The sequence below is a fragment of the Cicer arietinum genome, chromosome 6, assembly GCF_000331145.2.
Source record: "Cicer arietinum cultivar CDC Frontier isolate Library 1 chromosome 6, Cicar.CDCFrontier_v2.0, whole genome shotgun sequence".
Taxonomy (NCBI): Eukaryota; Viridiplantae; Streptophyta; class Magnoliopsida; order Fabales; family Fabaceae; genus Cicer; species Cicer arietinum.
In genome coordinates this window covers 58,910,486-58,923,406 of record NC_021165.2, presented here as the reverse complement: position 1 = coordinate 58,923,406, position 12,921 = coordinate 58,910,486, and the positions used below count along the sequence as shown (strand labels likewise).

Genomic DNA, 12,921 nt, shown 5'->3' with positions numbered 1-12,921 from the left:
TCATCACATTATAGAATATAATCTATTTTATTAGATCCAACTCCATTTGATGTTATTCTAATCTAATGTAAATTTTAATGTCAGAGATATGTCTTTCACATTCATCAAGATCATCAATGGTCTTCAATACTTCTTCTGTATTGAAAATCATATCCATTTTATAAATAAAGTGAAATTTATATTTCATACCATTTGTAATAAAGCAAAGAGTCAAACATCAATATTAACTTTATTATTAAGATTAAAATCAATAACCTTACCATATCTAACTAGAAATAAAGATTAAAAACGTATAGAAAGGGAACAATTTCGGTAGAAATAATTATTGTGCACACGTGACAATCAATTCAAATAAATGAGCGCAAAACAAGTTAGAAAACGAATAGATCGGATGATTACTCCTTTTTTGTCCGCAAAATGTCAAAGGTTGAACAAGAATTGAGAAATTTGTGTGGCCAAAATATTTTTCACAACAATTAATGATATTTTTTTGATCAAAAAGGATACATATCTTAGAAACTTTATGGTACAATTTGAAAATAAAAAAATTACTTTTTGGTCAAGTATCCACCAGATCCCATCACATAAATTCTGATTCTCCCTACGGTCTTCCTAGAATCTCTCTTTCTATCACTGAATCTGTTTCTTCCAAAATCTTATCTTTTTGTTGGTTTCTTCTCTCATTGGTGTTTGTGTTTCCAATAAAATATTTCATTGATTAGCAGAAGTTAAATGGTATTTGTTCTGTCACAATATATATGATCACTTACTAGGGCATATTTTATACACTGTTTCTCTGGATGATTTATTGTGACTTTCGTTACTTGTAAAGTGCAGGAAATTATTATTATTATAGTGATCTATTAGTTTGATATGTTATTATAATTAAATGTATCGTATATGCTACTTCGCTATTGTATTACATTATTTTAGTTTATATAGATTATTAATACTCGATATTGTTAAGTTGAATATATCTCACGCTATCAAATTTAAGACCTAATAGTTGTGTGTTGTGAGTTGCACGCGGTATTTACCGCCCTGTTATTTACCGCCCTGTTTATCAACCACAAGATAAATTATTGATATGCTAGTATGTGTTAATTTTATGATCAAATTTCTTGTTTTATATGCTATGTACATAGTCAGAACATAGCTATAGGCCACATTTATTTATTTATTTCTGTTCTGTTCTGTTCTGTTCTGTTTGGTTTTGCTTTTGAACTGTCATTTTTGTTATTTTCTATTACCTTGACTGAAGTTATTTTTTACCTTAATTCTTTTAGTGCTTCGTTGATTGAAGAGAATTAAGAATCTGAAATAGCTATGGTCGATTGTGAGCCTCCAACACGTCTTCAGGTGATATATAATATACTGCTAATTAGTACTTCAATTATTATAACTTTACTTAAAGAGGCATTATTTGATCATTTAAGTTATTTGGCATTATCAGGGAAAATTTGTTGTAATAGTGGTTTGTTGGCTTCTTGGCAATGGGTGTCTTTTCTCTTGGAATAGTATGCTGACAATAGAAGATTACTATGTTTCCTTGTTTCCGGTAATTTATCTACTTTCTGATTAAATTTTTAATTAGTCTAGTTACTCTTGTGTAGAAGTATATGAATCATAGATACTAACATAAACACTGGACTCACTCGATACTAATATTGACAGGTTGACATTAGTAATAATTTGAAAAAATGAATTGATTGAATATAATTAATGTGCCAATGTCATGTTGGTGTCTGACACCGACATGCGTCGAGACACAGGAACACACATTTGATAAGTGTCGGTTCTTAGAGGTAGCAGCATCCAGTTTTGGCCATTTTCATGTTTCTGTCAGATAATGTTTTGCTGCAATATATAGATATATAACACCAAAGTCAAGGGAAATCTCACAATATGGATATATAACAACTCTGAATTGCCTTCACAGATTTATAAATTTTAGGGAAAATCTAAAAATAGAGTTAACTAATAACCTTCCAGATTGTTATTTTGTTAACTAACCTTAGTTCATTTACTGTTTTGGTATCCATTAACAATAGGGAATGAATCCTTCATCATAAAATTTCAGTTTATTGTTGCAATTATTTGACATTCTGAACAAGAAATTCAAGTGATTGTATTTTTAAAATTTGATTCACATGTCTTCTTTCATCAGTAGATATTGTTAACTATGACCATATGCAGTTTAATTTCAACTTGTGGTTCTCAGATGTTGTTACTTGTTATTATTGTTATGAATTATATCATAGCATTGCTTTTGGATAGAACTTTTTAATTTCTTTTTTTCTTCTTTGTGCAGAAATACCATCCTTCTAGAGTGCTTACTCTTGTATATCAACCATTTGCATTTGGAACACTAGCAATACTTACTTACTATGAAGCAAAAATCAATACAAGGAAGCGGAATCTCTTTGGATATACACTCTTTTTCTTGGGGATTTTGGCTGTGTTAATTGTAAATCCTGTTCATTGTTTGTAACCTTTGATTCCTCTAGGATATTGTTGTGATTTTATTTTTCCTATGTATTTACCATAGTTGGATTTAGCAACATCTGGTAAAGGAGGGATTGGAACTTATATTGGTGTATGCATAGTTAGTGGTGTATTTGGAATAGCTGATGCTCATGCACAAGGAGGAATGGTTGGAGACCTATCCTACATGGATCCGGATTTCATTCAGGTCAGCATCACATTGGAAATTTGGAATTCAGTGTTGTCAAATAGAAACGCCATGTTATAATTAATGGAATTTGAACAAAATGTTATTATTCAAAGATACGTTGTTTAGTATATAGTGTTGTCAAGTAGCAACTATAGTGGCGCTATAGACTTAGGTTGCAGTGTAGCAAAATTTGAATAAACCGTTGATTTTGAAATTCATAATTGACAACATTGATGAAATTATTATGAGGTTGAAAATATTCTTTCTAAAGTTCTAACATTATGCAATTTTATTTTCAATGGTTTTATTGTTACAGTCTTTTCTTGCTGGTGCTGCAGCATCAGGTGCCTTAACATCTGCTTTGAGGTTAATTACAAAAGCAGTTTTTGAGAATTCTCAAAACGGTCTTCGCAAAGGAGCTAGTAAGTTCAACACTCTCAAATAATGCATAAAGACATTCATAATGATTATGTGGTTTATTGAAAATTCATCACTAAAACTAATTATGGCTGTTGTTGTACTCTATGCAGTTACGTTCTTTGCCATATCAACATTCTTTGAGCTTTTGTGTGTTATTCTCTATGCATTTGTGTTTCCTAAATTACCAATTGTGAAGTACTACCGTTCAAAAGCAGCAGCTGAAGGTTCCAAAACTGTTTCAGCTGACCTTGCTGTAGCTGGAATTCAGACCTCAACTGGAGGAGTACTGTTTCTTTTCTTTTCAACTTTTCATGGAAATTTATAACTTTTTTAGATTCAGTTTTATTCAGACTAGTGTATTTTTTCAGGCTACTGAAGATTCAAGGCTAGTTGAGCGCAAAGGAAATAAGCAATTGTTAATGGAAAATATTGATTATGCTCTTGATTTGTTTATGATATTTGCTCTAACATTGTCTATTTTCCCTGGATTCTTATCAGAAGATACTGGATCACACAGTTTGGGAACCTGGTATGTGATATGGTTTTGTAGTGTTTGTATTTGTTGAAATATGAGATATATTATTTGTAGTGTTTTAGTTCCTTTGTTCTGTTTTTTGTGTGTATGAGCCGATTTAAGAGTTGATTGATATTTCAATATGTTTCAGGTATGCTCTTGTTTTAATTGCTATGTATAATGTGTGGGATCTTATTGGAAGATACATTCCACTGATTAAAATCCTGAAGTTGGAGTCAAGAAAGTTGATCACTATAGCAGTCATTTCTCGATTGTTACTTATTCCAGCATTTTATTTCACTGCAAAGTATGGTACACAAGGTTGGATGATACTGTTGACATCATTCTTGGGGTTATCTAATGGTTATCTCACTGTTTGTGTCCTCACTGAAGCACCTAAAGGGTACAAAGGACCTGAACAAAATGCATTGGGAAATTTGTTGGTATTGTTTCTTCTTGGAGGTATTTTTGCTGGGGTAACACTTGATTGGTTGTGGTTAATTGGTAAAGGATGGTGATAACACAACCAAGATAAATTATAGAAAATAGCAGAGGCATATTCACAAATAGATTCTTTTTTCTACGTTCTTATTCTTCATTATGAATATTTAGAAATTCTTTGGTCAATATTGGTGTTTTATTCTTGTTAAAGCTAAATCGAATTAAGATCATACTTTTTCCAATTTTTTCAGTTGATTCACCACAGGTAATGCATGCCTAAATTTTATGTCTTGAAAAGATTTACTCATGGCATGCCACTTTAGAGTAAAATTTGTTGCTTAGTTGTTAGAAAGGTACTTGCGTAGTAAAATAAGTAATAAGTAAATGTAGACACAAGTTACAACCCTCCAAATAGGAACTTGCCAATCCATGAGTATACCATGAAGTTACAAAGGTGGTACATGTGAACCAACCCCCACGGCGAAATAGGCGCAAGGAAAGAGCAATAGACCAGACCAACCCATGTAAACGAAATGGTCCGCTTGTAACGAGTCATCCATAATATCAAATAAATTATTTTGATCTTTGGTAAATTTACCAAAGGCGATAATCATAGTCATCCTCCTATTCAACTATTTCAATTATTTCTGAACATCTCCTAACATTTTTTAGGGATGGAACCTTCGAGTCTTTTTTCATTTTACATATGTATGATTTCTCGTAGATTGTCTCTTCTTTTATATTGAGTTTTAAATAGCAAAATCCTTACAATAATATGTAATTTATAAGTAATATTTGCAGTAGAATATATTAAAATATTGATGTGTTAAAAGGTAAATATATTTTTGAATAATTATATGTAGACTAATTTTGCTTTATTACAAAGGAAAAGGTAAAACGTTAATTGACTAATAGAATTCATGCAACATATATTAAAATATGGCACTATTGATAAGATTTTTTAACTTTAAAGATGCAGGTGTTATTTTTAACATTTATTTCTACTTAGAATTGGGATTTTCAAACTTTTTGTTTTCTTTAAGTGCTCATTCTGATGATATATTTGTTAAATAGTTCATTTATTTATTTATATATTCTTTATTTTGTATGAGTTATATTAGTTTTTATACATTATATTTTTAAGTTTATGTAAATTTTGACATAAGTTCACATTAGACTAATTAAGTGTATAGTTAAAGAGGATAGTCCATTTCAATGAAAATGTGAATGAAGATTCACTAATAGGTCTATAGTCTTTCTCAGTAGTTGGATCTAAGTATATAGCAAAGACTTCTTATGATAAAGATTACACTTCTTCCTTAAATTTTAGTCAGGCAATAGTTAATATCGTATTACTCAAAGTAATTGCCATTATAGTATCACTATGTATACACCAACACTTAAAGTGAATTATTCAGCTTGTTTGTAAAAAATGAATAAGTTCACATGTCCTTCAAGATTGTTTTTATATACTCTATGAGTTTATATATAACTTAATAGGAAAAATTCTTGTGTAAACACAAGAATTTAGACACACACATAAAAATAAAAAATAAAAAATAGAAAAATAATAATTAAATAATATATAGTTTTAAAATAATTAAAAGAAATATAATTTTTCGCATATGTGGTCAAATAGTGTTCAAATTTTTTGTGCTTACACAAGAATTGCTTCTCAGTGGAACGACTTGTCATCATGACTCAAAAATTAATAAATTTAAGTATGTAAAGATAGAGAAATTTTAGTAAAGAAAATTTTGCCGATAAACTATAAATTGTAAAAATAAAATGTAAACTTTTGAATAATTGATATTGCGAATAAGTGTATGTTTGGACAGATGAATAACCATTTTAAGTGTACTTTTGAATAATTATTTCACAAACAAAAATAATATTTACCAAAAACACTTAAGCCAAATGAAAATTTAATACAAATCAATAGTTGGTGTGAACTTTAATTATATTTAAACTTCAAGCAAATACTATAAGTGCAAACAAATTCTCTATCTAGTCTTTTGGATATAGAACAATTTCAATTACTTTAACTATTGATTCATCTAAATAATTAGAATGTAAAATGAAATTTCCAAATAATTATTTGTCATGATCAAGAAATGTCAAGAGTGGGTTACCAAAAATTATAGGCAAGAAGAGTTTGTTGATGTTTAAGACATTGGAAATTTCAAGTAGTGAAATGATTAAAAGTTAGTGAAATGGTTAGAAGTTATTCATTTTCAAACAAATATATTTAGTATTATTCATCTTTATTTTGTTTTGATTATGATATGTGTTTTTTTAATTATAAAAAGAAAAAAAATGATACGTAGACACATTCTATACCTTAGGAAAAATACTCACCTCCTATATGTGGTCTTCAACAATAATGACAACAAAGAAACAATGTTATTGAAGCATTTGTGGACTAAGAATGTGACACAAATTGAAATGGATGTGGCTTTGTTGCATTACATAGTGTCTTTATGTAAGTGACTTGAACCAAATGCAAGAGGGTGGTTGCTAAACGTATTGTTTAGAGTTGAAGTTTTTAAACATATTAAATAACTCTACTTGAATAGACAAGTGAAAGAGTTTATTTTACATTATATATTGGTGAAACAAAATAGAATGGAAGCAAAACATCAAAGAAATATGATGCTTTAGAAAGTGCCACATCAGAATTTTTGTGAGTTGGCAAATTTTAGAATAATGTGACATATATATAGATGAGTTGTCGCCAATAGAATTCGAGACTCTTTTTAATATATTATAATAGATATATCTCAATTAAAACAAATTTATATAGCATCAATCTATTCAATGTAATTTGAGCTTATATAATGTAACACAATCCAACATATTTACATGAATAAAGGACGTCGTCATTTTGGTCTTTGACTCAACAAAAAATAAAAATATCAGTCAGCTTATTCTATGACGTTATAATAGTTATCGACTATTTTGACTGTAAATTATGTCTTTTATAGACTTTTATGATAGTAAGTTATATCTTTCAGATGCTATTTTGATGATACGAGAATTAATTTGAGTTTTTGGCTACGTCAGAGACAAAAAGACAATACCCTACACTTTTGAGGACTAAAAGGATAGTTTATCGAATTTGAGCTCAAACTATGTCATGTGTATGTGGATTAACCTATCCATAGAAAGGCAGATTCGATAACATACACCCCATTTATCTCATAATGAGTGTCGTTTAAGGTTTTTGTACACATATTAAAATATACAATAATTAGAAGAAATAGAAAAATCATTTTACCAAAATACCACCATTTTAACTATTGATGTGTTTTTCACTATCATTAATATAAAATATAATAATATTTTGTAAATTGCGTATATAGTAATCATTGAATGAGATTTAAAAATAAAATTAAAATTACGTCAAAAATTGAAAATGACATTTATTTTAAAACAACTATTTTTTTGTTAAAGTGACATTTATTATGATAGACGAAATATTAACTTCTATTGAGTGGAAAATCACACATATAATCTCCACCAAAACACTCATTCCAATAATGAAGACGTATCGTGGCATGTTAGGTTATCTAACTTGGTTGAGTAGACACCGTGGTAGTGGTAGCTAGCCTATGTCATCTTAAGATCTCCGCACTAGACATGTTGTATTCAGGGTAGACCATAACCCTTAGCGATCAGAACATTTGCACAAGTTTTATTTAGAGAAGCCTTAAAAAAAATTATAATATACCGGGACTTTGAAAAATTACATTTATATCATTCATTTTATATAATGATCACTCTAAAATTTTATATTTGCACCTTATGTTCAAAATAAATATTCATTTTCTAAACAGAGACTAAGACTAAATCTAACTTTTCTCAACTATAACCTCGTCTATCCACCCATCACCACTGTAAGTATGTGACAATTGTTGCAGCTACCAGGCGCTGTCACCAAAGCCCAAAGGTCATAATCTTGATATTAGGGTATTCTTGTGTTTAGATTTTCTGATTTACTGATTTAGGAATTCAATTTGTTTGAAATGATTGATTTTCTGATTTTAGAAACTCATTATCTATCAGGATTTAATCTAATGTTATGATTTTAGATTTTAGGAACTCATTATTGATTGTCATTTACGATGGTACTATTTGATCCAAGAAATTGTGATGCTCTTGATTCTAAAATGATTGATTTTTTAGTTACGAAAGGTCTTAAAACATATTTTTCTATTGTAAAGAAAGTTTGGATTTAATTGAAATGTTAGTTGAATTTGACTCAAATGTCCAATAGCATGTTACACATATTACATATAATAATGTTCACTTTCAGTATCTTGAACATAACATACAAAATGAATTAATATGTTGTTTGATTTTGCAATTGAAAATGAAATAGTTAGAAAGATCAAACAAACAAAGAATCTCTGAGTAATACTTGATTGTACTGCTGATGTTAGTCACCAAGAGCAAATGTCTTTGATAATAAGATATGTTGATGTTTCTTCAAACTATGTTACTATTGAGGAATCTTCGTTAGAAAAGCTTATATTGTTTTCCTAATACAATGTTTGCATATAGAATTTTGTTCATTATTTCTGTGACAATTGCTTATTCAGAAAGGAGTTTTTCAAAATTGAAGATGTAGAAGTCTTACTTGCGATCTACCATGTTACAAGAAATACTTAACGAATTAGCATTGATAGCTATTGAAAATGATCTTTTGGAGACAATACAATATGAAGACTTGGTTGATGAATTTGCTTCAAAAAGTGTTAGAAGGATGACTCTTTTTAAATAACAAGAATGTTAGTATTAGTTTGATGGTATATAGTACCTAAATTTTGTCTGACCAATTAAAAAATAATTCTAAAAAAAAAGTAATAATAGGTTTAATAAAAATTTTGTACTTATTATTATTAACTAAAAAGTCGTCATTTTATAAATGGTCCAAATTTTGAGTCTATATTTATATGGGTTTCCATTACATTATATTTAACAAAAAACAAAAAAAGATCAGCCACTCGTCTCCATTTTAATTTTAACTTTTTTTATACTAATAAGGTTATATCTTCACCATTTGTACATTCAATCAAAAAAATCAACCACTTATTTCTTTAATTATCTGAGGTTGTTTGATTTTGCTGCAAAACAATAAAAAAAAAATTAGAACTCAATTTTATCTCATGAACACGCAAATTCATCATTTTAGCCTATAAATTTGAGACAAAAAAAAAAAAAAATCAACCAGAGAGAAGAAATTTGGTTGAGTGGAAATTTGATTGAGTAGAAAAAAAATACGGGAGTTTTATTTTATTTTATTTTTCACAAAAATCAGAATATAGGAAGAAAAGCTTTTTTTTATCTGAAATAAATAAAAAAGGGAAGAAGCATTTTAAAAACACATAGGAGTAAAGGTAAAGAGATCCAAAATTCAAAGTCTTTTTAATAACACAACCAACAATAATTAGATAACAAAAACATGAAATTAGAAGAAGGTGGGAGAAGAGAACTGTTACCGATACTAGTGTCTCCATGGTCTATGCATAGCCTCAGTCTCCACATCTTTGCCTTTACCCGCTTACGGCATGTATCTCCTCTCTCACCTTTGTTTTTATGTATGTTGTTTCTCATATTAGGATATGTATGGGATAGATACTAAATAGTTGAACGCAAGCTACCACCCAAGCCTGAATGTGCTCCAATAAAACAAAAACTAAGGAGGATGAAGCCTGATATGTCACTAAAAATTAGAGAAGAGGTCAAGAAGCAATTTGATGTTGGTTTCTTAGCAGTGGAAAAATATTCTCAATGGGTTGCTAATATTGTCTTAGTTCCAAAAAAGAAGGGAAAGGTTCGAATGTGCGTTGATTATCGGAATTTAAATAAAGCTAGTCCTAAAGATGATTTCCCTTTGCCTCATTTTGATGTCCTAGTAGAGAGCACTGCTCAATATTCTATTTTCTCTTTCATGGATGGTTTCTCAAGATACAATCAAATCAAGATGGCTCTCGAGGATACAGAGAAAACTACATTCATCACGCAATGGAAAATTTTCTGTTATAAAGTGATGTCATTTGGATTGAAGAATGCTGGAGTAACTTATCAAAGAGTAATGGTAACTTTGTTTTAGGACATAATGCAGAAGGAGATAGAGGTTTATGTGGATGATATGATTGAAAAGTCTCGGACCAATGAATACCATGATGTTAACCTTCAAAACTTGCGACTAAGGAAGTTCAAACTTTGTTTAAAGCCTGCTAAATGCGCTACTTGGATTTATCGTTAGTCGAAAAGGGATATGAGTGGACCTAGATAAGGTAAGAGCAATACAAGAAAAGTTGGCTCCACAAACGGAAAAAGAAGTCCATGGCTTTTTGGATATATTGAATTACATTGTCAGACTCATATTACATGTCACCGCTACATGCGAGCCAATTTTCAAGTTGTTGCACAAATACCAAAAGGTTGAATGGAATGAGAATTGCCAAAAAGCTTTTGAGATGATTAACCAGTATTTGTCAAAACCTTCAGTCTTGGTGCCTCTTGTTCTTGGGAAATTGCTTATTATGTACTTAATAGTACTTGACGAGTCAATGGTTTATGTACTGGGGCAACATGATGAATCTGGTAAGAAAGAGCACGTTATTTATTATTTGAGCAAAAAGTTCACTAATTGTGAAACAAGGCACTCACTGCTTGAACAAACCTTTTGCGCATTAGCATGGGCTGCTCGTCAATTGAGGCAATACACGTTATGTCATACAACTTGGTTGATGTCCAAAATGGAAGGATTGTCTGTTGGCAGATGTTGTAATCAGAATACAACTTAGTGTATGTTACACAGAAGGCTATAAAGGGAAACTCACTAGCAGATTATTTGGTCCAACAACATATAGAAGATTATCAATCAATGTTGTGTGAATTCCCCGATGAAGGCATAATGATTTTATTTGAAGAGACTGATTCATCTTATAGTGAAAAATGGATGTTGGTGTTTGATGGTGCTTCTAATGCATTAGGGCATGGAATTGGAGCCATTTTGATTTCCCTAGAGATCCAGTTCATTCTATTTACAACTACATTGTGTTTTGATTGCACAAACAATATTGCAGAATATGAGACATGCGTTATGGGCATTAAAGCAGCTATTGAATCAAAGGTAGAAATTCTTGAGGTATATGGAGACTCATCGTTGGTCATCCATCAAACAAAAGGAGATTGAGAAATGTGAGTTTCCAAATTGATTTTGTATCATACACATATCAAAGAATTGACAGAACACTTTGAGAATATCACTTTTCACCATATTCCTCGAGAAGGAAACAAATATGCTGACGCCTTGGCCACATTGTCATCAATGTTCAAAATAAGCATCAGTCAGGATGTATCAGTCATAAAAATTCAACAAAAGGATAAGCCAACATATTGCTTATCAATAGAAGAAGAGATTGACAACAAGTCATGGTTTTATGATATCAAATCCTATGTTAAGAATAAAGAATATCCATCGGGTGTTTCAGATAACGACAAGAGGATTTTGATGAGGTTGTCAATGAACTTATTCTTAAATGGTGATGTACTTTATAAAGGAAATCATGATATTGTTCTTCTCAGATGTGTGGATGAAATGGAAGCAGAGAAAATAATTCAAGAGGTTCACGAAGGTTCTTTTGGAACTCATGCAAATTGACACGCAATGGTAAGAAAAATCTTTAGGGCTGGTTACTATTGGTTGACCATGGAGTTTGATTGCTTTAGTTACGTAAAGAAATGTCATAAATGTCAAATCTATGCTGATAAAATGCATGTACTGCCAACCTCTTTGAATATCTTAACATCACCATGATCATTTTCAATGTGAGGGAGAGATATTATTGGACTTATCGAGCATAAAGCTTTAAATGGACATCGATTTATCCTAGTAGCTTTTAATTATTTCACAAAATGAGTTAAGTTGCTTCTTATGCCAATGTGATGAAAAGCGTGGTTGAATATTCATCAAAAGAAAATTGATGTCGATATGGTTTTCAAAATAAGATTGTCACCGATAACACGGCCGATTTGGATAACAAAATGATGAAGGAGTTGTGTGATAGTTTTAAAATTCAGCACCAAAATTCTTTGTCATTATCGTTCGAAAATGAATAGGGCTGTAGAAGCAGCAAATAAGAATATCAAGAAAATCATACAAAAGATAGTAGAAACATATAAGGATTGACATAAAATGCTCTCATTTGTATTACATGGCTATAGAACCTCTATTCTTACGTCAATAGGGGTAACTCATTTATCAATGGTGTATGGAATGGAAGCAATACTTCCCATCGAAGTTGAAATTTCCTCAATAAGAGACGTTTACACTTCTCCTTTCCTTTGAGTAGAAAACATGACTTAAAATTGACCCATACACTCACAATCTTGTTAGCACTAAATCAACAAGCGGTCTCTTCCAGTATCTCTATTTTCTCTTAAATTTGAATCGGTAAATTCGAAGATTTATAGTCCATTTAATGAATATAATAAAAATATGATAAAATAAATTATTTAGATATAATAAAATACAAATATAAAAACACTTTATAAAATATAATTTAAAATATAAATTTTTTAAATATAATACAATATAAATTTAAATATAAAAATAAAAATAATTATAAAATATAAAAAAATTAAATCTAATAAAATATAAATATAAAAAAATTAATTGAATTTGACACTTAAAAATCAAATATTAATAATTAATTTAAAAAATATTTATGATTTTATCACAATGATTATTTTGTTTTTTATATAATTTATTCAAAAATATAAAAATTAATTAAAATTATAAAATAAATAAAATTTATTTACCAGATTAATTTTTCCATTTACATATAATATATATCCA

The 12,921-nt window shown here is 29.7% G+C and overlaps 1 protein-coding gene across 2 annotated transcripts; it reads left to right on the top strand.

Annotated features, from left to right (window-relative positions):
* The first annotated feature begins 332 nt into the window (after positions 1 to 332).
* On the top strand, positions 333 to 4,299 carry LOC101511797 (equilibrative nucleotide transporter 3-like). Of its 2 annotated transcripts, none has more exons than XM_073369907.1 (9): positions 333 to 426; positions 1,287 to 1,359; positions 1,454 to 1,558; positions 2,312 to 2,467; positions 2,549 to 2,692; positions 2,991 to 3,096; positions 3,205 to 3,377; positions 3,463 to 3,623; positions 3,760 to 4,299. In XM_073369907.1, exons 2-9 carry the CDS (start codon positions 1,327 to 1,329, stop codon positions 4,124 to 4,126), a joined length of 1,245 nt encoding a protein of 414 aa, XP_073226008.1. In that variant the 5' UTR covers positions 333 to 426; positions 1,287 to 1,326; the 3' UTR covers positions 4,127 to 4,299. The 2 variants fall into 2 exon arrangements, with proteins under 2 accessions (XP_073226008.1, XP_004507231.1); XM_004507174.4 differs by lacking the exon at positions 333 to 426 and adding an exon at positions 435 to 735.
* Positions 4,300 to 12,921: the final 8,622 nt, after the last annotated feature.